This window comes from Kwoniella shandongensis, chromosome 4 (genome assembly GCF_008629635.2).
Source record: "Kwoniella shandongensis chromosome 4, complete sequence".
NCBI classification, from domain to species: domain Eukaryota; kingdom Fungi; phylum Basidiomycota; class Tremellomycetes; order Tremellales; family Cryptococcaceae; genus Kwoniella; species Kwoniella shandongensis.
The window spans coordinates 849,069-873,517 of record NC_089290.1 but is presented as its reverse complement, the minus strand read 5'-3'; the positions used below and the strand labels follow the sequence as shown (position 1 = coordinate 873,517).

The window sequence follows — 24,449 nt, the reverse complement described above, 5'->3', positions numbered from 1 at the left end:
ATTGTCATATCACCATCCTTCAATGTTACCATTCATTAGTGTACTTTCCCTCTTCGCTCGCTCCTGCTTTTCAGTAGACTGTATCATACTTCGTGTTTCAGCGCATGCATTCAGATTTCATCAAAATCACATTCGTCGTAACGACATCAGTAACACTTGATTCAGAAAGAAGACGATAGAAAGACAACCCTAAACTACTCGATCTATTGACAACACGCTTTTCGTTGATGATCCGCTTATGCTCCTCGAGAAGTCCTGTACTCGCCCTCGGCCGCGGTGGCAGCGTCCTCGATCTCGCTTTGGATGCCCTACAAATCAGAACAGCATATGTCAATACTTCAATCACCGTGAATGTTAGTTAGGTATCGCCCGACTCACGCTAAGAGTCTCGGCGGCAGTAGAATGGTAGATCAATTGAGCCTTGACGAGGTTAGACAAGTTCTGGAGAGGCTCGGGCTATAGGAAGGAAAGTTCACAAATCAGCTTCGAGCGATATGAGCGGTATAGTTGATGTCAACGCACGTTCTCAAGAACAGCCTTCATGAGTCCGATAGCAGTCTCGGTAGCTTGGACGAGCTTGTCCTCGGCCTCCTCGACGTGCAATCTGCAGGGCCACGCTTGGTTAGCTGATACCCGCAATCAATGGAGCAGCGGGCGGTGTACTTACCGAGCTTGCTCTTGCTTGGCGGGAGCAGCGGACTTCAACCTGTTACACAACTTGGGTCAGCACAGGACTTGCGTGCACGGCGCATGAACACGCGACAACCTGTGGCGAAGATAGAGTGAAACTCACGCAGCACGAGCAGAGTCAAGCTCCAACCTGGCAGCCTTGACGTTGGCCCTGGCCTTGAGGGCGAGACCGATTGAGGTGGAGAGAGTAGCTTGCCAAGGGGTGACGAATCGGTCGACGATGAGTCCGTCTTGCGAAACACGGGCGTCTCCGACCTGAAATGTGATGATTAAGGATATCAGCTCTATTCTGTACTCGACCGCGGCGATGATACAGTAGGTGAAGAAGTTATATTTGGTGCCGGGAAGCGCCAAGACTCACCTTCTCGAGGGCAGCACCGTACACACCGAGGGCAATACCGAGTCTGTCAGAAGCTCCGAGCTCAGTAGCACCTGACTTGGCAGCACGAGAGAGAGCGTGGGGGAGGGTCTTGGGTTGGTGGATCTCCCCGGCGGTAGGAGAAGGAATAGGGATAGGGAGGTTGGTATTCTGTCACACGGAAATCGAACGCCAGAAATCAGCTTAGGATCTAGGTTTCGACAAGAGACCGGATATCAGCTGACCTACCTTGAGGTTCTTGTTGGCAAAAGCGGACCAGGCGGAAGCGGCTTGATGTCCGACTTCTGACAACCCTTCGGTGATGTCGGAAGGGTAATCGTACTATAAATACATCACGTATCAGCATTGAGACAAACCGGTCACCATGCAATTGACTGCGTTCAACGAGAGAAGTGATATGGAGTCGAGTGTACTCACCGACTCTCGCTCGTGGACTTTTGTGATCTTCAGAAGTTTTTGGTGAACGTCCTTGAGAGCGTCGACTCGGGCTTCGAGTTGCTTGTACTCTGCTGGGAGTCTGATTTTCCCACCCGTATCAGCGGACGATCAGAATGCATAGACCAGACGAGGTCATTGCAAAGGGGATGGCTGACTCACTCGGTGATTCCATCAGGACCAACCTGACCAATCTTCTCTCTGTGACGAGGAAGTCAAACACATCAGTCAGTCGATCAACTAACTACAATACGATGACGAAATAGAACGCTTCTGCTATGACCGCAGACTCACCTGGTTGCTTGGACAGTGTTTCGGAACGATTTAGACACTGCGGAGACGTCCACAGCTGGCATTGCTGGGATCTGAGCGGAGAGATTACGGAATGCTTGCATTGTGGTTGTTGTGTCGAGTGTGATAGGATGGAACATGCAATGCAAATGTCAAGGTATGTCAAGGTATGTATTTATCTTTGTGGAGTTGCGTAGCTGTGTGCTGGTCGCACGTTACTCAGTACAGCGCGTTATCTCATCATCCATCAACGCGGGTACAAATCATAGCAAAGGCAAGACACTATCAATCATATTTGATCCCGTCATCTCATCTCTCAGCTTTCTCTTATGCCACGTCATGAGCAGCACGGTGTTACCCCGCATAGCGACGAACGCGCGTCCACAACCACCACTCACCAACCACCTCATCATCATCAGCGTCTTCCTTCAACACTGACTGAACTTACGTTTCAACCCAAACAAATCACCTATACTACACTCTCATCTCAGTAACACCACATAGACATAACTGAAGATGGTCGTCAAAGCTGTGGAAACACCTAATATTGGATTCGATTTCTCCAATCATGCGAGGAACCAGTTCTTGGGTCAACGGTTGCAAGGAACACCAAAGGGTGAGTGAGCAGGTCACTCATCACTCGAACAACGCTGTTTCACACCAACTGACCAATCCCTTTCCTTTCGAACTCTCATTACCTCTCGCTTCGCCTTCTCCCTTGCTTCCCTCCGCCTTTCTTGTCTGTCTTGACCGTTGTTGACCCATTCTTACACCCGTAGCCACATCAACCGGTACTACCATTGTTGGTGTCATCTTTGGCGGCGGTGATTCGGGCGAAGAAGCAGGTGTTTGTCTCGGAGCAGACACACGAGCGACAGGAGGACCTATCGTTGCGGACAAGAACTGTGAAAAGGTGAGTTGATGCTCTTGCTAGCTCACGCCTGGCTCTGTTGAGCGTGACGCTAGTTACCTTTCGTTGTTTTCTATGACGTTTGCTGATATCCTTTGGGTTGTAGATCCACTATCTCACACCGCAGATCAGATGTTGTGGTGCCGGTACAGCTGCCGACACTGAGTGAGTCCTCTCTGCTCTGCTCGTCATCAGACCCGGCAATACGAAGCTAATGTCAATGCCGCAGATTCGTCACAAACCTCATTTCATCCAACCTCGAAGTGAGCTTACACAGCTATTACTGAGGTTCATCTCGTAGGGACTTGTTACTGACAATTGTTTGCCTATACCAGCTCCATGCTCTTTCTCAAGGCCGACCAGCCCGAATCGTTACTGCCATGACCATGCTCAAGCAATACCTCTTCCGGTGAGTCCAGTCTCTTCCGCCTCACACTTAGTTCAAATCAGACGAGCTGATGCACTACACATAAACCAGATACCAAGGCCACGTCGGTGCCCATCTTGTTCTTGGCGGTGTCGACTCTACCGGTCCTCATCTCTTCACTGTCCACGCTCACGGTTCGACCGACAAGTTGCCGTATGTCACGATGGGAAGTGGTAGTTTGGCAGCCATGGCTGTCTTTGAGAGCAGTTTCAAGGAGAACATGACGGTGAGCTGTCTGACTTGTAGTCTTATTTGGTCATCAGCTGACGGACGTTGTCTTTGTTTTTGTGAAACAGAGAGCAGAGGCTGTCGCTTTGGTCGCTCGAGCTATTCGATCGGGTATTTTCAACGATCTTGGATCAGGTTCAAACGTTGATGTTGCGGTGATTACGAAGTCTGGGACAGAAATGCTGAGAAACTACGAGACACCTGTGAGTGTGCCAATGTCACCTCATCTAGCTTCATCTTCCTGTCCTCGGCCTATCACGGGACATACGGCGCAGCTATAGTCTCAAATGCTGAACTTTCACTCTTCTGCGCAGAACGAGCGAAGTAATAAATCCCGAAACTACAAATTCCGCAGAGGAACCACAGCTTGGACAAAAGAGAATGTCCGAAGTCTCATCGTCAGCGAAGACGTCAAGATCACAACGGGAGCAGGGAAAGATCAAGGTGGATTCGAGGCGAAACAGGTGCCTACGGGCGCTGGGGTGGGTGGAGAAGAGGGAATGGACCTGGATAGCTAGAAGTTGTGTTTTTGCATGTATCGATCTGTACATATCTGATAGGTGGTGTCATGCTGCAGGAAATGTTCCTGCTTGCAGGAGTCCTGGTCATACCGTTTGCAGGATAGGGGCAAATAGCGGGTACCATCATCGATCACTACGATGAGAGGTATAAGTGCATCTTACGTATGAAGCCAATGTTTTACGTAAACAAGTGACACTCGCTCGTCAAAGTTTCGCTGAACGAAACCGCTGAGATCCTGCAACTATTTTGTGTTCCTTCTTCATCTCTTCTCTCTTCTCTTCTTGAATACTTTCATCATGTCTTCTCGCTCATACTGCATCTCATAAGGTGAGTCTTGCCTCTGCGTCCTCCTTCCCCATGATCATCACACCCCACCCACCCACTTTTTATGATGAGTTATGTTGGCACCAGTCCGACCGTTCCATGGGGATACCTATAACAGGCGGTTCATGATCATACGCTCCGTGACGTCTCCTGAATCTACAATCGCACCTTCCTTGTTTCTCACACCACTATTGTGTATCACAAATGATAGTGAGCTGACAGAAGATGATTGATTAGGCTTCTTTCTGTTCAGAGCAGATGTCTTGGGCTGCGGTGCCGTTGTATTATAGATTGATTGTATGTACTTTGGGATGAATTGCTACAACGATATGATATTGTGTGATGCTTGCAGAGCCAACCCCCAATTCTATTCTCCATACTCCCAATTCGATGAGAACATCGCCTCGCCGTACATACAACGTATTCGTCGCCCAGGCATCCATTCTGTTACAGTTGACATTCGTAACAGAAAATGAAAGGAATCTCCCACTCGTGGCGCGCTTCTCACCTCACCCTCTCGGGCAGCTTCGTTTCGCCTCCTGCCCCTTGAATTTGTCGTCTTCGTGTCTTCTTCGACTCGGTTGTTGGGATTGGTGAGCAAACAAACTACTAGCTTGGATATACTGAACACCCTCGGAATACATCTGCGTCTCTCAAGATTGACCATCTAGCACCACACCGCGTTCCGCACGCACTGATCATCTACAATCGACATGTATCTACAAACGTTGTAAGTCAGTGATAACTTCCCACTGAGCCTATCTACACCAGATACCTGGGAAAAAGGTGGCGTCCTTCCCGGTGTACTCGTGCGATATATCCCAAACTGTATCCATCTTCCACATGCACATCTCCACCACTCCTCTGTACTACTTCTGTTCACATCAACCCGTTCACGTCTATCTTTACCCCTCGCTGAATCTGGCACCATACTCATCTATGATACGATACAACTGACACATACACGAATACTAATACCTCGGACCTCCCTCACCGTCACTGTCACCCTCACTCTTACCTTGACGCCCTTGCTACTCACCACAGTCCAAATCCCTTCGAGACCGCTCTCGCCATTGCAGACCTGATCATCTCGCGAATCATCGCCTTCTCCCCTACTCAACAACGCAAATTTGTTCTGGGCTTAGTAGCGGACAACGCTGCTATCCCATTATATGAAGAATTGGCAAGGCGATGTGAAGCTCAGGAAGTTAGCTTTGAGGTGAGTATCGAACATCCTCGTTACCTATTCAACGATATGTACCAGGTTGCTTGATGATATGGACATGTTGTGATGTTGAACGGTGTCAATCGATGTCTGGATGAAGGGATCGACATTGATTGTCACCCGACTGCTGGACACAACATTCTGATCATTGTGCATATTACTGATAGCAATACTGATATACTGTTGGCGTGTGGCACAGCACGTTATCGCAATTGTTCTAGACGAGTATGTAGGACTCGGTCCGGAAGATCTCCAGAGCCACCACTACTTCATGGAAGAGCATTGTGAGTACGAAGCGGCATCGTCATGAGTGAAGCAGGTCGGTTTGCTGATTATGATGTGGTTCGTCTGATACACAAAGTCTTCTCGAAAGGTGAGTACTTGTCCTTCGCTACCTCACTTGACCTCGGGCAAGTGCCGTGAGCGACTCGCATGGCACCTCGACTCTTTTAACGACGACCCCGATCTCGTATTGCGTACGAACGACTGACTTGGCTCCAAATGTTCCAGTCGACATCCCCCCTTCCCAAACTCACGTCCCTTACACCCTTTCCAACTCCCTCCTCACCACCTGCGCATCATACGAATCTCTTATCACCTCCTTCGGAGGCATCCATCTTATCTTACTTGGCCTTGGCGGACTTGGTCAAATCGGATCTAATGGGCCAGGTTCAGGGGGAAAGACGAGATGTAGGATCGTGCAGCTCGACGAAGGCATAAAGGAAAATGTAGTAAGTTGGGAGCAGATCGAGTTTCTTCCCTCATCTCGCTGGTTATGGGAAAATCGGAGCCCGACCAGTGATGAGGAACTCGTCACTAACGGGCAATGTCTCCCTTCGCAGGCGGAGTCCTTCCTGACCCTCGCAGACGTACCAACTCACGCTCTCACCCTCGGCATAGGGACGATTCTCGATTCAGCCGAAATCATACTCCTCGCAACGGGACGGAACAAATCGTCAGCACTCACGACTGCGTTGGAAGGTGGGATATGTCATCTCTGTCCTGCGTCAATGTTGCAGCTGCATGAAGATGTGAGAGTGTTTGCGGACGAGGAGGCTGTGTCGGGTGAGTCTGGGCACTTTCGGTTGGAGTCAACCAACACATTGGCACTCTGATTCGCGTGTTTGAACGCGTGGCTATGCCCCGGTGTTCCCTGCTGCCTTCATGTAGGGCCAAGTACGTAGTGTCCTCTTGGCCACTTGACTGATACGACAGAGTAACAGAATTACAGCCAAGCACCATCCGACATCTCTCTGCTCAAGCCCCATCCACCAAACCCGAGTTCGAATCCGAGCCCAAGTCAGAAGACGAGCCAGAGGACGAACCAGACCAACTCAACCTTTCGGACCCAAGTTCCATTAACGATATCGACTTACCGTACCCCATCTTCCCTCTGTCCCAAAATACTCCGTCGATTGAGCGGGAGATTGTTGCACAGATGCAGATGGCGGATACCAACGGTGTGTTTGAGAGTGTATGTGGTGGAGGAGCTCAGGGGATTACGTTCAAATCCGGATTGATCGTTTGGTACGATGATGTCAAGGCAAACGAACAGAGCGGGGGAGCAAGTCTGATTGCATGATGGGGTGTTCATTATCAGTCCGTTAACTAACGATCTGACCACCGACGGTGGTGCTACCATGCTCACATTTTCCATCATCTTCATCTTTGTTCTGTGATACTTACTATCGTGTAAATTAGTGTGGATTTTATAGATCGACACTGTAGGCTCCCTTCTCTGTCAGCTTTGTCTCTATTTCTATATCACTTGTATTGTAATCTGTCCAACTCTCCTTAATTCCTGTACATATGCATGTGTCCGCCATGTCAATACCTGTATACGCACCGCAAACGTCTCCATTGCTGCATATCAGGCCCCCACAATTGCAGCACGCTGTGCTTCCTTGACCGCAACGAACTGCCACACAACTACAGTATCCCTTGACCCATACCTGAGTGCACATCATACAATGCATCAAGACATCATCAAAAAGCTTTCCTAAAGCGCATGCACCGAACGATTCAATCCTCTTACTTCCATTTGATATCTAAGAAACTCTACCACGTCCCCTTGCCGACTCGGCACTGTTATCGGTATACTAACAAGAAATCCCACCATCCCCCTCCAATCCTTATTTACAACAATATCACCTCTCCCTCGACTCATCTGACGAAAACGACGCTACTAAAGGCTTGTACCTTTCTGGCCTAGATCATTCTCCAATCTCTCCCACGCATCATCCCCCAAGCTTTCCCTAACCATTCTCATTGCATCCCCTACACTCTTGCCTACCCATTTCGAACCCTCGCCGCTTTGTCGACCGGAGTTGGACAGCGGTTTATCATTATATGCTAAGAGATCGTATAGATCACCTATTTGGTCTGCTTTCTTCTCCAGAGTGTCAATCACTTCGCGAAGATGGGAGGCTAGAACATGTCGTTTTGCAGAGACAGAGGCCGGGTCGAGGAGTTTGTATTGATCCGCGAGCTCAGAGTAGATCCTACGAGTAAAGCAACACAGACATCAGCTCTGCTGACCTCCAATGTGATCACACGATACACTCACGCTTTGTAGTGCCCGAAATCATCCTCGAGTTCAGCTACAACTCTCGCCAACACAGTCTGAGGAGGTAAAGCTTCGCCATCGGGTGATCCTCGACCAGACGGAACTCTCGATCCTGAACCTGATCCTGCTCTCGTACCAGCAGACCGAATCTCCATCTCCTCGTTGGCGGTGAATTTCTTAGCCCAAGGGGACTTCTCCCTTCTCACCGGTGCTGGACTGAAGAATTCCTTTTCCAACTCTTCACCTGTGATGCTGGGGAAAGGGGAGTCAGGTCCTTCTGCCGACGTTCGACGATGAGATTTGCTTCGTGTCGACTTTGATTTCTGATGCGCATTGAGCGAGCCCAAGCGGGATGATGATCGTGAAAGAGGTGTTGGCGAATCATATAGCCCATCATCGACATCGGAAGGAGGTGGTGTAGGATGCTGAGATGTCGGCTTTGACCTTGTTCGAGTGGGTTGCACCGTAGGCGGAGCAAGGGTGGGAACGTTGTTCGCAGCAGTGTGTAAACCTTGTCTCAATTTGGACGGTTCTGCCGTCTTGTCTGCTTGCCTCTCTAGCGATTCTCGCCTTCTCTCCATGTCTCGCCTTGCCCTTCGCAGCTCCTCTGTCTCCTCATCCACGACCTGCCTGACGAGTCTCTCCATGTCTTCTTTCTCCATCCGCATGGTTCTTTCCCCTCGTGCCTTCTTCCTGGTCTCCAAGCCTTCTTCGACGATCCCACCAAGCTTCTCGACTTCTCGTGAGAGTCGCTCGATCTCTCGTCGAAGAGCAGCAAGTTCCGACTTGACAGATGGAGAACCAGGTGGTGAGGGCGCTTTAGCAGGTCGGCTTGAGATCTGACGAAGTTCGTCGATCACAGCTTTGTTTTGCTCTACTTCGACGGTAAGACGAGCGAGGTGCGCTCGAAGGGACTTGATGAGATCTTCAAGAGCTGCAAAGGAACCAATAAGCATCGTTAAATACAAAGTACTTCACCTGCTTGCTCACCTGACTTCTCTCCTATGACTTCTCTCAATCGACTACCGCCACTGTGTTTCGCAGACTCCACTTCCCCTCTTGCTCTTTCAAGTTCCTCCTCGAGCTCTCGAACTCGTCGTCTCGAAAGGGAGTTTTCCGTCTCCAGAGCACGGAGTCGGGCATTCAGTGTCGCAAGCGCTTGAGGAATATTGGCTATACCGCAGATTGTTTAGCTGTGTAATCATGTTTTGAAGATGACAATGACTTACCGCCTGAATCACCACCAACATCGCCGTTCTTCCCCAACGTCCCGAATTCCCCTCCCTTTGCTGGCGTTGCCATCAACGCTGTCAAACCTGTCACATCCATGGACAGATCCCTGGTTCCTCTGACTGGGGCGCTTGCCGAACGGCGATTCTCATCTTGCAAAGCTCTCAACCTGTCTCCTTTATCTTTGACAGGTCTCGTGGTCGCCGGAGCTGGTGTATGAGCGACATTGTATATGGTTGAATCGCTAAGCGCTCGTCTTGGTGCTGGTGCGGGCTGCTGACGTGCCGCACGCAAATCATCACCCAATTCGCGAGCGAGGGATGAGAACCGTGTGTTGGTTTGTGTTTCAGGTCTGGCCTTGAGAGTGGTATTTTCGCTACTGGATGGAGGACTGAGGAGAGGGTCATTACGGGTCAGAGTGTAAGAGAGATTTGCAGGCTGCGAGTTTTGGAGTGAAGGGAGAGGTGAGGGTGATCGAGGTGGTGAGAAAGGTGATGTGGGTCGAGTAGGAAGTTTCTGCAGGATGTATGTATCAGCCATTCAACCATCATACTACACTTTGCTGTGAGCGGAAAGCAAGTTGCACTCACATCGTTACCCATGACTCTACCCAATTCGCCAACCAGCCTCCCTAGACTTCGTTCCGGATCGAATTCTCCGCTAGTATTAAATGCACCATACTCATCTCCTCTGTCCTTAAATACACCAGCACCAAGTGTGACAGCACTAGCATGATGTCCTGCAGTCGAGACTGGACTGGCGCCAACAAACATACTCTGATCACCTGTCGCTGTCATTCCCGCTGCGCCAAAGCTATTCATCCTAGAAGACGGTCTTCTACCTCCAGCAGCTCTTGGAGTGCCTGTAGGTCCGTGGGCGTGGGCGTGATAATGTGGCTGATGGGAAGACATGGATATAGGTTCCGCTCGGGGATATTCGAGTGACATGCTGGATGAGGATGCCGTCGAGGAGATGAATGAGTGAGTATGGGTGTTGGAGGTTGTTGTGGTATGAAGAGATGCGAGCGAAAGGGAATCGAGATCGTTATCTACCGTCGATTCGAGTCGTCGTCGTTCAAGATCGAATCGAGAAGGAGGAATGGGTAATGGATCCATCGTGTGATGAGTCGATGTTTGGGCGCTCTAGCTTCTCGCTATGAGCGGTACAGTAGGAGGTCCGATCAACCAAAAGGTAGTAAGGGTTGTCTCAAGAATACAATACCAGTCTACTACTTTTTCGAGCACAACAACCTATCAAGAAGGGAAGGCTGGTAGAGGATACTGATGTTCGTGCTATGTTATGTATTTGACAATGTATATGTATATATAGTGAAGTAGAAAGGTGGAATGATTGTTTGGTTGTTGTATTGGTATGTTGAACGACAGAAGCAGATCCGATGTTTATATTCACTGATACCTAAAATCGCCCTCCACTTTGTCGGAAAGAAAACATTCACGTCACTTCCCTCTCCCTCGGTTCCTGCACACACAGCGTCACACCGCATACCAAAATAAAATACATATGAATATCGCATACACGACCAGTCATTCATGTGTACCTAGCACAATAACTACAACGGTCCCAACGGTCCTGCTCCTGATGCTGGAGGACTAGTGGCGCTCTTTTCTACACTCGGAACTGGATCCTCACTTTCTGCCTTGCCTTTACCTTTTCCCTTCCCTTCCACTAACTCCTCGTCCCTAGCTGGCAAGGGCAGTGGCACATTTGCTGCTTCCACTCGGTCAATCTCCGCCCGCATACCACCCAACGACATGCCTTCGTCCAACGTTGACGGACCGGCAGGCTGAGCTGAAGCGGGAGGTTGATTGGGGTGCGGATCAATCTCACCGATTGCGTCTCGCGCAGCTTGCCAGGCTTCCAGGTTCTACACAAACGCAATCAGATCGAGCTAAGACCTTACGGTGAGGCGGGGAGAGATCATACTTACCTGACGACACCACTCTCTGTGGACCTTGACAAGTTGTATGGTCATCTGCTTGAGATCCGCAACCTTCTGTCTCTGGAATCTGTCCAGGTCCGCTTGAAGCGTCATCGAGGCGTATTTGAGATCTTGTGTCGAGGCTTGAAGCGAATCCTCAAGCTGTGTTTCGATCGGGCATGTCAGACCTGTCCACCGCCAAGATGATAATGCAACGCACCTGAGATATATTGTCTCTGGTCTTGCCGATATTGGCTCGTCGAGTTGCTTCCGGATCAACGTCCATCATTCCACTCAAGCTATGCTTCACGGCAGAGAGCAATCCGAACCCTTGTCCAGCTGCTCTAGCTCTTGCTCTAGCTGCACGTTCTCTTTCTTCCTCACTGGGTGGAGGGGGAGCGACCAGCCCTTGACCTCCTCGTTCCAATGCTTCCTCCAATCGTCTTGCTTCCCGCTCCGCATTTTCGAGCAGCTCAAGTTTATCCTTTTGTGTCTCTAATGCATCCTGGACGAGCTCATACTGGACTTGCTTTTGATGACGGAATGAAAGTCGTTGTCGGATCAGTGCAGCAAATTGACTGTAGATGTGCAACGGTTCGGTAGTAGTCCGTTCCCATCCTTGCAACTATAAAAGAGCACTCGTCAGTTCTCGTAAACATGACACCGAAAAGTGAAGGACTTAACGCACCAAAGCGGCCGTGGCCAGATATTCCGCATCGACCGCTTGTCCCACTCTCTCAATAGCGAGTCCAAGCTTCCCTTGCTCAACCAAACTAAACCCATTCCAAACAGCCCCCAGTTCTCTGAGGTCCTGTGCCCTCTCTCCCCACCTTTTCGTGACTCGTCGATTGACCTTTTCCATGGTCCCGGAGAAGTGATTCTGGAACTTCTCGGTGAACACTTCAGAATCCAAGAACCGTTGATCGGGTTGACGCAGAGGATGATTTGGTGAAGGCGTGGGGAGGAGGTGGTGCGCAATGTAGGATGTTGAGGATGCCGTAGATTCGGATGGGGATGTCGGCGAAGGAGGCTGAAATGTGGGGTTATGAGATGGTGCATGAAGGGGGTTCTTTGGAAGGAGTGAAATAGGTGGAGAGTGAAGCACTTCAGACTGAAGCAGATCATCAGCTTGTGGTTCGTATTTCTCACACCAGCTGTGACTCACCCAGCTAACTCCGTCTTCCAAGAATCGATGCAAGACATGTTCACCGCCCAAGATCGGATGTCTGATCAATCGACGCAGGAAGTCTTCGAGCAATCGCTTTCGTCTCGCGATGACTGTCGCATCCTCCTTGGCCTTGCTTTGGCCTTTGACAGCGTAGTCAGTCAGAGATTGCTTGGAAGGTATGGGAGGGATAATTAAGACAGGGTACAGTCCGGTCAAAGCTTGATGAAGCGATAAGAAGGCGGAATACCTTCGTCGTGTGGTGTTCGACTTGCAATGGGGACAACATCAGTTACTGCAAGGATATCATATAGTGAAGGGAAACGTACGCCTAATCGGATCACATATGTTATATAGCTGGCTTTACCGCCCTCTGTGGTTTTGAACGCATCGACGATGTGTACTTCCTCCCCTAGGCTGATCTCCTTATCCCTCTCACAACAGTATCCCTCCTTTGCTTTCGGTCCGCCAATGGTCAGTCCGCTCTTTGGCAGCTTCGAGGGGTCAGGGAACGATGCACGATGTGTCGGAGGTGGAGATCCAGATGCTGCAGAAATGAGGGACGATGATTTTCGAGCGTGAGAGGGAACTGGTGAGGGGGATGCGATGGAGGAAGGAGGAAGTGCAGGGCTGGGAGAAGTGGGTCGAGAATTCGGCGTGGGTGCTGGGGATGGGGAATTTGAAAACGGGTTCGGGGGTGGCGAGGTCGAGTAATCCATGCTGCCGGATATCCCTAGCGTGTGGTATAGATATAAGTAAGGTGTATGTGCAAGGTAGTGGTCTTCAGATATATCGGTCAACGTGAATGGACGCTGATGGGAGCACAGCTTAGCCGGTGAACCCAACGCGCTGACGATGATGACAACTAGGCTTATTGTGACCTCGCGCGCCTAATGCCTGTTCACAGTCTCAGCTTAGATACCACGTGCATTTCTGTCTCTGTCACCCAGTGGCGATCTCCGCTGATCTGGGCAAGCGAGAAGTTAGAATGCATGCGGTAGTTGCGATAAATAATTCTTTCCTGATTGTATAAGATCACTTCTCACAAGTATTATCTCAAGGCGACACACTACATAAAGGACAGCATGTCTGATACACCTGAGCAACGCAGTCATTCCCCTTCGCCTCTGCCATCGCCTCGTCCAATCCCTCGTTCGGCGTACGCTTCGCACACACCTGACGACCTCGACGATGCCGCACCTCATGTTCACGCTTCACCCTCCTTTGACTACCACGAAGAACGTCGATTGCATCTGAAAGATGAGATCTGGCTCTCTCATCATCTTCCACGACTACCACCTTCTACGGTATCCGACGCGGGATCGTCAAGCAGCAAAACCGATTTCGGAACGAGTTTGAAGACTAGGATGACTGTAGGGGATTTTGATGCGGGAGCTTTACCATTACCTCGTCGACAGAGTCAGACCTTGCAACAGTCTTCTGTGTCTACTTCTCCAGGTGGTGGTCAAGTGGATCTCGGTAGCAAAGGTGGGAATTTGGAAAAGGGAGGTGGGTCAATGGCAATGCGAGCTGCTTCACCGAATAATCAGGACGAACCGGCCGGGAACGATGATCTCAGTACACGATTCCAACGACAGGTCAACTTCGGTCCAACAGGTGATGAAAGGTCGTCGATGCTCTCACCTTCTGGACCGGAAAACGGTGATCTGGATCCAGCACCTGCTCTGATCCACCGAACGGAACTGGATGATCAGGAGAGGTTGGACTTGGAGGAAGAAGGAAGAGAAAGAGGCATGGAGGAAGGTTTATTGAACGCCTTGAGCGCTGGATCTCTCGGAGGAGGTCAAGCTACAGCTAGCTTGGAGACTGCTCCACCACAAGGCGGACCAGGTGAGTTAAACCGTTTCTGCAGGTCCTGCATGTCATCGCACGTTTTCCCGTCCTCTTTCGTGGTCTCTTTCCGCTGTGGTCGGTTCGTCGTCGAGTTTGACCTGCCTGAAACATCGTCTAATCATTCTCGGCACTCAATGTGGATCGCGTCCGCGACAGCCGCACAAACGTGCCTTTGTGCATTGTATGCGGGATGGCGCTTGTTCCGGCCGAATGCGTCGGATACTCGCCTTCCTCTACAAGAAACTTCGAATGTACAGAACCTTCAGAAAGGGAAGACGCACGTTGGGGTGTCAAGAAGGTTCCTACGATGTCGTGAGGCGATATGGGGGTTGGTGATGCGAAGTCTTTAGTGGATGCTCTTACGTCGATTCTTGCTCCAAGTCCCTTACTTCAATCACCCTATCATTTTGTCCAAGCTACCTTATCTTATTTGCACAACCACTGTTTGACATGCTTGACCCTCATTCATACATTCCCGGGTTCAAGTCGCCTCATACCCGTCCCTCATCCCCTATCACCTCGTTGCCATCTTCTCCTGCTGTTGAGAATGCCAATATATACGAGGACGTAACACTGATGCAACTGCAAATCCTTGCTTTCGCAGAACAAGGCATTGGTAGTGAACTCGAGGAGCTATAGTGAGTCGGTCGTGCTGCTGCTCAATTCTCATCGAAATCTGCTGACGTGGATTCGTAGCGCGTCTTTCGCTCGATGTCTCGATCTGAGGGACAAGTACATGGAACTCTCGAATCAACGGCTGGGAGACAATCCTCGAGATCACGACGGGCAATTCCATGGCTTCACACCTCGTTCGTATGGCGATGTGATGGGCCTGAAACCGCAAGTCGACCAAGACGTTTGCGAAGATCCAGCGCAGAACGAACCCGACTCTCTTCCGTCCTGGAAGATATATCCTCCCCCTCCTGGTCCCCACTGGCATTGGAAACCTACTACCGGCGGACCTCATCCCGAACCAGCACCTGCGGACGCGGCTGAGCAACAAGGCGCCACCTCGTCTTACAACACCACTCGCGACAGTGATGTTTTCAAGATCGAAGATTGTGAGATCCCAGGTGCCGATGATCCAAGCCGTACTTTCGAGATGAACGACGAAGGTGTCTTCACTGTCTACTCTACTGCATCCCCGTCTTCTTCGAACGGCGCTGTTAACGGATCAGACAACAAGGGCAAGACGCCTATTTCAAAGGTTCCCACGTTGAAGGAGTACTTCATGGACCTCGACTACCTGCTTGGTGTCTGCTCTGATGGTCCCGCGAAGAGCTTCGCGTTCAGACGATTGAAGTATCTGTCTAGCAAGTGGAGCTTGTACTGCTTGTTGAACGAGTACCAAGAGTTGGCAGATATGAAAGCTGTTCCCCACAGGTAAGTGATTCTAACTGGTAGATTGCGAATGTTCAGACGATTAACCAACTTGTGCAGAGATTTTTACAACGTCAGAAAGGTCGACACCCACGTTCATCACTCGGCCAGTATGAACCAAAAGCATCTGCTTCGTTTCATCAAATCGAAGTTAAGGAAGACCCCGAATGTGAGTAACAATTGGATGTCCGACGTGGGGTGCCTGCTAAATCTTTGCATCGTGATTGCAGGAAATCGTCATTCACCGTGATGGCAAGGATCTCACACTAAAAGAGGTCTTCGAGTCTCTCGACTTGACTGCATACGATCTGTCGATTGATACCTTGGACATGCACGCCCATCAGGTCAGTCGACGCTCTCTGGCATAGTAGGGTGAATGCAGCTGACCAATTGATGTAGGAGTTCCACCGTTTCGACAGGTTCAATGACCGATACAACCCTACTGGGTCTTCTCGATTGCGAGAAATCTTCTTAAAGACCGACAACTTGCTGAAAGGCAAATACTTGGCTGAATTGACACAAGGTGAGCGGTATCATGACCAAAGCGATGGTTCGCTAGGCTCACACCATCTTCAGAATTGATTACCGATCTTGAACAGAGCAAGTATCAACATTCCGAATGGCGTTTGTCCATCTATGCTCGGTGAGTAGCGATCTCCAAGTGCACACAGCGGACTAGCTAAATATGGACTTTTAGAAACCCCAACGAATGGGACAAACTCGCCAAATGGGTGGTGAACAACAAGCTCATTTCACACAACGTTAGATGGCTCATCCAGTTGCCAAGGCTGTACGAGGTGTTCAAGGGGTCGAAATTGGTTGACAACTTTGAGGACGTCGTTCGAAGTGCGTAGCTGCCTTTTTGATACCTTCTTTTGACTGACAGCTTTGTGCCTGTCAGACTTCTTCCAACCACTTTTTGAGGTGACCCAAGATCCTGCGTCTCACCCCGAACTGCACATCTTCCTCCAGCGAGTAGTTGGATTCGACAGTGTCGACGATGAATCCAAGCCTGAGCGAAGATTGTATAGGAAGTTCCCGACGGCGAAGATGTGGAACACGAAGCAGAGTCCTCCGTACAGTTACTGGTGAGCCAACTTTCAGACTCTATGATACAAGGGGAGAGCTGATACGTTCGATCAGGATCTACTACATGTACGCCAACATGGCGAGTCTGAACGCTTGGCGACGTACTAGAGGATTCAGTGAGTGCCCCTCGACTCAGCAGATCGAGTTTATTCCCTGACTTTGCGCCTTTCCAGACACATTCGTCCTGCGACCGCATTGTGGAGAAGCGGGTGATCCCGACCATTTGTCATCCGCGTTCTTGACCGCGCACTCCATCTCACACGGTATCCTTCTGAGGAAGGTTCCCGCACTCCAATACCTGTTCTACCTCAAGCAGATCGGATTGGCGATGTCGCCGTTGAGTAACAATGCGTTATTCCTGACGTATGAGAGGAACCCTTTCAAGGACTTTTTCCGAGTCGGTCTGAACGTTTCGCTGTCAACAGGTGAGAATCTCTGAGCAATTGGTACCAAAAAAACGCTAATGTGATGGGAAAACCTGTTAGACGACCCTCTCCAATTCCATTTCACCGCCTCGCATCTGCTCGAAGAGTACTCTTGTGCCGCGCAAATCTACAAGCTTACCCCCGCAGACATGTGTGAGCTGGCGAGGAACTCGGTTTTGCAGAGTGGATGGGAGATGCAAGTGAAAAAGCATTGGCTAGGACACAAGTGGTACTTGCCTGGTGCGGCGGGTAACGACATCCACAAGACCAATGTGCCCACTATCAGATTAGCGTACAGGCATTCGACCTTATTAGAAGAGCTGTAAGTTAGAGTCCTCGGCCTGCGAGCAGAGTGGATGACAAACTGATCATGTGTGACTATATAGTGCTTTGATTCACCATGGCAAACACTCGCCTTCAGCTACACCAACTCATCTCAAACAATCAGCAGCAGCGACCGAAACTACAGCCGCACCCGGTCCACGACCAGGTCTACCAACCCACGCGTCGGACCTTGGCGCGGCAGCAATGGCGACTACCAACGCTGCAGTCTTTGCAGAAGGCGGGAAGGGCGTGACGGCACCGCATCTTGTAGGAGGAGCGTCGGTGTTGGATGAGAGGAGCACGGCGAAGAAGAAGTCGGAAGGAAACTTGCAGAGGAGTTTCGAGATGAGGCGATGAGCTATGGGGCGATGCAGTGTGTGGTAGGGAAGATGTCAATAGTGGAGGAAGGAGGGAGAGAGGGCGATATTGTGTGGCTGAATGAACCCGAATTGGAATACTCACGGCTGTCATGAGAGATTGCTGTCGATAGATCGTCTAGTACGGAATGGATACATAGCCACGTAATGAATAATCTATTTATACACATACATCACGGTGCACGTCCTTCCGATCGTCCGTCACCCCACACAGCCCAAGCACACAAGGAGGTCCGTGCGAGGTCTGATGACCGTGCATTTTCTATTTATATCTACGGCCATAGAACCTAGAAAACGCCGCATCCCGTCTGATCTGCGCAGCTAAGCTGGGTATCGCTCGGTTAGTACCAAGGTGGGGGACCACTTGGGAATCCCGGGTGCTGTAGTTTTTGTCCTTTTTGGCTGTTGTGGATGCATGTAAAATGACAGGAAGAAGGTGTATTCAGATGCTGTTGCTATTGAGTCTTGGAGTGATATGGGATGATAGGGGAATTTGAAGTGATGAAACGAGGGGAATTGTGTGTGTTTGTGGATCTGTGCGGACAAAGCACAATCGGAGCTTTTTCTATGTGTGGTCAGGTTGAAAGATCCTGAAGCTGGATGTGGCGGTGTGTATTTTCGTCCGACTGGTTTTCGGTCCAGGTGAGTAGGGGATACATGCTAGGTATGGTAGGTTATGATACTATGTTATATGGACTATGAAGCGACCCATGTATTGTGAGAGTAGGATTCCGAAGACTATATGTGGAGTGAACAACCAGACAAATTAAAGACCAAAATGAAATAAAGTAGAAATTGTCCGTTGAAAGAAACAGTGTCGTAGGAGTGTCATAATCTTGACCTCTCTCGAGTACGGTGGGTCATCACCACCGGTGTACCTTTGCTTGATACTCCCTCGTAGCAGAAGCGACTCGACTTCTCTTCCCAAATCCAATCTTCCTCTCGCAGATCGTACCGTTGGAAGCGAGAGCGAAACCCCTCACGCAAGATTGGATCTGGCATGTTCCGGCGATACATCCGACTTGGTTGACGTTCGGTAAGGCGGTACAGTCTTGGCCTTGGGGAGATGATGATCCGATGGTGGGATGAATGCATCCTCCGCCTATCATGATGAACAGTTTCAGTATCATTTACTCTATCAACTCGTCTGTGACGAAGGGAGACTCACATGATTCCAAATCTTTTTGGGTGTCAATACATTCCCACTTCTCCTCCACAACACCCCAACCGCCAACGGAACACTTGCTCATCCCTCCAGGACAAGTGGTCATCTCGCTCCTCTTGGCACGGTTCTGCACAGGTAGACCCGAAGGACAGGTGTATGTCGCTCGAGGGTAACACGCGTTGTTGCATAGGATTTCGGAGGAGGTGCAAGTTGGGACGGTGAAGCAGTTCCCGTTCGAGTCGAGGGTCGAACCGGTAGGACAGCATTTGTTGCCTAGTTTGATGTATCCGGCGTTGCACGCTAAGTGATGAGAGAGTACGATCATCAGCTTTCGGTCTCTTGATATTGGTAGGATAGGCGACTACTCACCTCGAGCACAACATGACCCGCCGACAGGTTGAAGATCGTGGTGAGAGTTGGTGAGTGATACGCTTGCAGCGATACAAGTCTCGACAACGTTGAAGTTGTATACACCGGCTCGAATACCGAGTAGACCGGGTTGTGTCTACTCCCAAGCAATGTCAATGTCAGCGACACTGTTCTACTGTAAACATGGTGTAAATGAGGTACTCACGGATGAAGCAATATCTCCAGCAGCGGCACCTGCAAAAGAGAGTCCACCCGAAGCGTAGACGTCCACTTTTGCCTGAACACCGCTCGACAGGCCAACACTTGCCGCTGCATCGACACATACGCAAGCTCCAGCAGCAAGGGTGACAGCAGCGTTGGCGTCCACCACACCTCCAAGAACTTTATCCGAGTTAGACACCTGTACGGCGGTACCTAGTCGAACACAAGTGTCCGCCAAAACTTCGAGATTGAGCGTGGAGACGTTGGTAACGAGACCACCGACGGTGACGACTGTACTTCCTACAGTGTTTCCGAGTCCAGTGACCACTCCGCCGACAGGACCACCGACGAGACCTCCAACACCGCCAACAACACCACCCACGGTCGTACCCAGACCACCGACAGTGTTACCTAAACCACCAACAAGACCGCCAAGTAGACCGCCGAGAAGACGAGGTTCTTGAGTGTGAGTTTGGGTTTGGGATTGAGTAGGTATAGAAGAAGAACGAGATCGGTCACCAAGGGGAAGTCGTGCAGAAGTGAGTGTGAGAAGAGGGAGAAGAGCGACGAGGAAGTGCATCGTATTTGCGTGAGTTGAGTGGAGCTGTACTGGTGTTTAAGGAGATGTGAGAGCAGAGTGCGTGTGGAGTGGCGTAGGGCCAAAGGTTGACTCGTCAAGAGTCAAAATACTCGTGTAAAGAGAGATCTGTGTGAGATTGTTATACCGTCGAGGTGTGGTGAGTAAGATACACGGGAGAATGAACCCGTCAAGGTGTAAGGGGGAACGAAGCAAAGAATGTAGGGGGTACTGTAAAGACCGTGGTGCGTCGAGCAAGCTCGACAAGTTGGAAGCGGATGAGACCGGAGGGAGAGTAGGAGGGTGGAGATTTGAGTGAGTGAGTACGGAAGGAAGGAAGAAGAGACCATGGTAGATAGTATATGTATGTCGAGCATCGGTATCAACAAATGGTGAGATGAAGTATGAGTTGATCGTCATATTTCGAGTGAAACAATCCGCGACATGATACCCAGTCAGTACTGGGAACGACAAGCGTTTCAGGTTTGTTTGTCATTTCTTCTCCGTACCACTGTTGATGCCAAGCCATCAATTAGTCCATTCGACAAAGGAGTATGATGGTAGGGTGTGCGTGCCGAGGTCAGTAGCATTATTTGACAGGTCAGTCTCACCCGGAGGCGTCATTTTGTGTCATCGCGAAACAATACTTCGTTGTATCGGCTGATTCTTTAATATCAGTATATGGGACTAAGATGAGTTGAACGTCGTGAGAAGGAGTGTTTCGGTTCTTTCATCAATGTATGATTGAATGGGAATGGGATGAACTGATACAATTCTGTGGCGCTCGTTTCATCGGTTGGCTGATCAGACCGGTTCTATCATGTTCATTGTGAAGAACGTTCGTCATAGGTCGCGGGTTCCTAAGCAGACATCACCATGTCCGTTGCTTCAGCTTGCTCCACGATGAACCGCACTGTAGTTCTCATCTTCATGCACTACACCGAATCGAATTCACAACTCTAAATACCCCCTATGTGGACGTGCAGTACGCTCTGTATCAGTTCTACCGGAGAGACCAAAAATGCCACGTCAAGGTGGAGGTCACAGCGCGTCTCCTTGAATCTGCTGCTACTGTCGCTGAACACGCTTTTTGACATTTCGAAACAAGTTCCACCATGACATTCCAACAACTTCCTCATCGACATTGTCCTACCATCTTCAACCTTTATTGATCTCTTTCGACTGGATAGAACGTAAGAGTCATCAACATGTCGTTAAAAGTACCAAAAGCAGGTGGACCCGACCTTTTCAAGGCTGGTTACAAGGTAAGTCTTCGGTTCCACCTTGTCTCTCAGTCAAACGTTGGACTTTGTGCTGATGAGTGATGATGGTGGTTCGTAGCACATGTCTGGATTGGAAGAGGCTGTCTTGAGAAATATCGCAGCTGTCGGAGAATTGAGCGAGATTGTCAGGACTTCTTTTGGACCAAATGGTGCGTTGCAGTAGTTCTTCCGCTATGACCTTGATTCATGTCAGACTGGCATGGACGTAAACGGCGAAAGGGTTGCAATGACGCTAACACTGTGAACCGCCTACAGGACGAAATAAGCTCATCATCAACCATCTCGGTCGAATGTTCGTCACTTCCGACGCTGCGACGATCATCCGAGAGATCGAGGTCGCTCATCCTGCGGCGAAACTGTTGGTCATGGCGAGTACCGCTCAAGAAGCCGAGGTGCGTTGCAGATTCATTTGCTTTCCTAGTATTGTGGCTTGGTCTGCGAGAGTCACACGTCCGTTGGACCGACAACTGACATTGTTATATTCTACTGCAGATGGGAGACGCTACCAACTTGGTCTTGATCTTTGCTGGAGAACTGTTGAAGAGGTCTGAACACCTTTTGACTATGGGTTTACACCCCTCCGACGTTATTTTGGGTTATGAGATGGCTTTGGCCAAGGGTCGAGAGGAGCTTGAGTGTGAGTCACTTGACGGTCATTTGTAAACCTCCATACTAACGCAGACGTCCCTCGTCAGCCCTCGTGTCCACCATGATCCCTTCCACACCTCTCCCTACCGCCGAGCAACTTGCCAAATACGTCTCAACATCCCTCGCTGCCAAACAACCAGGATGTGAAGACTTCCTTTCCTCCCTCGTCGCCGAAGCTGCTTTGGCTGTGATGCCTAAGAACCCTAAAGACTTCAACGTGGACTCGGTTCGGGTTGTCAAGGTTTTGGGAGGCGGTCTCGATGCTAGTAGAGTGGTCAGGGGTATGGTCTTCGGTCGAGAGCCAGAGGGTGAGTCAAAGTCTCACTTCATCGAATAGAGTGGACGTCAGCTAACTCCCTTTCGATGTGACCAGGTACGGTCAAGAACGCGACAAAGGCAAAGGTTGCCGTGTACACTTGCGGTTTGGACATCTCACAAACGGAGACAAAGGGGACAGTGTTGCTCAAGAAGGCGGACGACTTGTTGAACTTTTCCCGCGGAGAAGAAAAGCAATTGGAGGGTGTGAGTGAATGTTTCTCCGGACACATGGAAAGTCTTATACTGACGTGAATTCGTTGTCATCGCAGTACTTCAAGGAGATCGCTGACTCTGGAGTTAAACTCATCATCGCCGGTTCTGGTATCGGTGACCTCGCCTTGCACTACCTCAACCGAATGAACATCGCTGTCATCAAAGTCCTTTCCAAATTCGATCTCCGACGATTATGTCGAGTTGTCGGTGCTACTCCTCTTGCGCGACTGGGCGCGCCTACGCCGGAAGAGGCTGGTTTGGTGGATGTCTTCGAAACTATTGAAATTGGTGGAGACCGAGTGACCGTTCTTCGACAAGAGGAGGGCGAGAAGACCAGAACGGCGACTATCGTTCTTCGAGGTGCGACTGCCAACTATCTGGATGATCTCGAACGATCTCTCGATGACGGTATCAACACTGTCCGAATCTTGCTTCGAGATGGTCGATTGGTCCCTGGTGGAGGAGCGACCGAGGTCGAACTCGCTAAACGAATCGCTGCTTACGGAGGAAAGACTGCCGGTCTCGCTCAACATTCCATCAAGCGATGGGCTGAAGCGTGTGAGGTTGTGCCAAGAACACTTGCCGAGAACGCCGGTCTCAATGCGGAAGATGTGGTCAGTTCATTGTACAAAGCTCATGCGGACGGACACGTCGATGCCGGTGTCGATATTGAGAGTGAGACGGATGGTGTGATGGCTGCGAACAAGAAGGGAGTGTCGGATCCCTACGCGGCGAAGGACTGGGCGATCAAGTTGGCCACAGAGGCAGCTATCAGCGTGTTGAGAGTGGACAGTATCATCGTGGCGAAGCAAGCAGGTATCGCACCTCCCAAACAACAGGGTCATTGGGATGAGGATTAGGTGTAGAAGGCGTAAGTTGTGCATAGGGCAGATATACAATGGCATGAATAGATATATGCAGTACGACGGTCTGCGTTCACGGGTGGCTGTGTGAGTTTAAGCTACGGTAATATCATTCATTGAATAATACAGATAGGTCCAGGTTCGAGACTTGGCGGCGCAGATTTCTTCTCAACCTGTTGCATGACGATCTGACAACGGAGGATTAGCAAAAGTCATACTCCAGATTAGTGATGTTCAGCGTAGAGTGTGGAGAGCAACTTACAGGAACCATCACTCCGCCTGGCAGCTTTGTGCCCATTGGTAAGACCATAGGGAAGTCTGCTACTGATGACATTGGGAGAACAGCACCTCCAGGGAGGGATGTGCCTGCTGGTAAGCTGGAAGCGAGAAGGTGGTCAGCCGATCAGCAATAGGGTCCAGATAGGCTGCAGAGTGTGGGAGTAGCAACTCCGAGCGGGGTTGAGGGAAGTGTCTTACGCACAATACTCCTTCGGTGCTGAGTTGATGGGAACAGGCGATTGTCAGTACGGGTGTCAAGAGTATTTTGAAGTTCTACCGGCGGACGGAGTGGTTGTGCACTTACATAGTATGATAAGCATGATACTTTATACCATATCCATCAGGTATGATAGCGTTCTTTTCAAAGCACGATATGATCAGTATTCCAACTTCAGTTCATGTTGGTCGAAGGACGGGGGAGCCCATTTATGTGTCTGCGGCGTCTTTGCCTCTATCCCTCGCTCTATCTGTGGAAGGATGTTACTTACCGGTACTGGATCTTCAACCGTTACTGCGAATGGGTGATCAGGTTTACCTGTTCCTACACCGGGTGGTGGGGGGAATTTCTTGGATGACATGATGGCCCGCCACGATTATAATGTAGCCAGCAGAAGGGGATATTATCTGAAAGTTATACAGTAGTCGGGGACGGTAGGCTGAATTTGCCTGATAAGTGATCAGTCGACCTGAGACGTTTGATCAGTCCGGTTAGAACGACATCACAATACAAGCAGGTTCGCTTCATGCATCGTT

General features: G+C 50.1%; 9 protein-coding genes and 1 non-coding gene across 10 annotated transcripts; 5 read left to right on the top strand and 5 right to left on the bottom strand.

Annotated features, from left to right (window-relative positions):
• Nucleotides 1–236: 236 nt before the first annotated feature.
• Nucleotides 237–1,899, bottom strand: CI109_102337 (uncharacterized protein; the record flags this gene model as incomplete). Its single annotated transcript, XM_032004507.1, has 10 exons — nt 237–308; nt 379–456; nt 523–604; nt 668–706; nt 794–945; nt 1,052–1,219; nt 1,298–1,390; nt 1,487–1,586; nt 1,667–1,705; nt 1,799–1,899. 10 exons carry the CDS (start codon nt 1,897–1,899, stop codon nt 237–239), a joined length of 924 nt encoding a protein of 307 aa, XP_031861372.1.
• A 412-nt stretch (nt 1,900–2,311) lies between these two features.
• Nucleotides 2,312–3,878, top strand: CI109_102336 (uncharacterized protein; the record flags this gene model as incomplete). The annotated part of the gene is made up of 8 exons (XM_032004508.2): nt 2,312–2,411; nt 2,575–2,708; nt 2,812–2,870; nt 2,935–2,968; nt 3,041–3,114; nt 3,184–3,358; nt 3,429–3,563; nt 3,675–3,878. The coding sequence occupies 8 exons, from the start codon at nt 2,312–2,314 to the stop codon at nt 3,876–3,878; spliced, it is 915 nt and encodes a 304-aa protein (XP_031861373.2).
• Nucleotides 3,879–4,919: 1,041 nt separating this feature from the next.
• Nucleotides 4,920–7,013, top strand: CI109_102335 (glucosamine-6-phosphate deaminase; the record flags this gene model as incomplete). Its single annotated transcript, XM_065967138.1, has 7 exons — nt 4,920–4,936; nt 5,251–5,425; nt 5,631–5,715; nt 5,793–5,804; nt 5,942–6,162; nt 6,274–6,496; nt 6,655–7,013. 7 exons carry the CDS (start codon nt 4,920–4,922, stop codon nt 7,011–7,013), a joined length of 1,092 nt encoding a protein of 363 aa, XP_065823210.1.
• A 603-nt stretch (nt 7,014–7,616) lies between these two features.
• CI109_102334 (uncharacterized protein) lies at nt 7,617–10,342 on the bottom strand (the record flags this gene model as incomplete). The annotated part of the gene is made up of 5 exons (XM_032004509.2): nt 7,617–7,932; nt 7,998–8,931; nt 8,988–9,170; nt 9,227–9,743; nt 9,818–10,342. The coding sequence occupies 5 exons, from the start codon at nt 10,340–10,342 to the stop codon at nt 7,617–7,619; spliced, it is 2,475 nt and encodes an 824-aa protein (XP_031861374.2).
• A 455-nt stretch (nt 10,343–10,797) lies between these two features.
• On the bottom strand, nt 10,798–13,050 carry CI109_102333 (sorting nexin-41; the record flags this gene model as incomplete). Its single annotated transcript, XM_032004510.1, has 6 exons — nt 10,798–11,112; nt 11,176–11,328; nt 11,387–11,791; nt 11,855–12,277; nt 12,332–12,601; nt 12,661–13,050. The coding sequence occupies 6 exons, from the start codon at nt 13,048–13,050 to the stop codon at nt 10,798–10,800; spliced, it is 1,956 nt and encodes a 651-aa protein (XP_031861375.1).
• A 366-nt stretch (nt 13,051–13,416) lies between these two features.
• CI109_102332 (AMP deaminase) lies at nt 13,417–17,760 on the top strand (the record flags this gene model as incomplete). Its single annotated transcript, XM_032004511.1, has 13 exons — nt 13,417–14,182; nt 14,790–14,823; nt 14,882–15,568; nt 15,626–15,734; nt 15,796–15,909; nt 15,965–16,088; nt 16,142–16,208; nt 16,263–16,411; nt 16,467–16,653; nt 16,709–16,770; nt 16,828–17,079; nt 17,140–17,401; nt 17,466–17,760. The coding sequence occupies 13 exons, from the start codon at nt 13,417–13,419 to the stop codon at nt 17,758–17,760; spliced, it is 3,108 nt and encodes a 1,035-aa protein (XP_031861376.1).
• Nucleotides 17,761–18,053: 293 nt separating this feature from the next.
• Nucleotides 18,054–18,168, top strand: CI109_102331. Its single transcript, XR_004236746.1, has one exon. It is a non-coding gene; the product is annotated as a 5S ribosomal RNA (ribosomal RNA).
• Nucleotides 18,169–18,643: 475 nt separating this feature from the next.
• CI109_102330 (uncharacterized protein) lies at nt 18,644–20,095 on the bottom strand (the record flags this gene model as incomplete). Its single annotated transcript, XM_032004512.1, has 4 exons — nt 18,644–18,882; nt 18,949–19,245; nt 19,315–19,450; nt 19,520–20,095. 4 exons carry the CDS (start codon nt 20,093–20,095, stop codon nt 18,644–18,646), a joined length of 1,248 nt encoding a protein of 415 aa, XP_031861377.1.
• Nucleotides 20,096–21,300: 1,205 nt separating this feature from the next.
• On the top strand, nt 21,301–23,414 carry CI109_102329 (T-complex protein 1, theta subunit; the record flags this gene model as incomplete). Its single annotated transcript, XM_032004513.1, has 7 exons — nt 21,301–21,357; nt 21,434–21,524; nt 21,631–21,767; nt 21,868–22,012; nt 22,071–22,331; nt 22,397–22,545; nt 22,611–23,414. 7 exons carry the CDS (start codon nt 21,301–21,303, stop codon nt 23,412–23,414), a joined length of 1,644 nt encoding a protein of 547 aa, XP_031861378.1.
• Nucleotides 23,415–23,530: 116 nt separating this feature from the next.
• Nucleotides 23,531–24,274, bottom strand: CI109_102328 (uncharacterized protein; the record flags this gene model as incomplete). Its single annotated transcript, XM_065967137.1, has 4 exons — nt 23,531–23,605; nt 23,680–23,794; nt 24,001–24,053; nt 24,185–24,274. 4 exons carry the CDS (start codon nt 24,272–24,274, stop codon nt 23,531–23,533), a joined length of 333 nt encoding a protein of 110 aa, XP_065823209.1.
• Between the last annotated feature and the right edge of the window lie 175 nt (nt 24,275–24,449).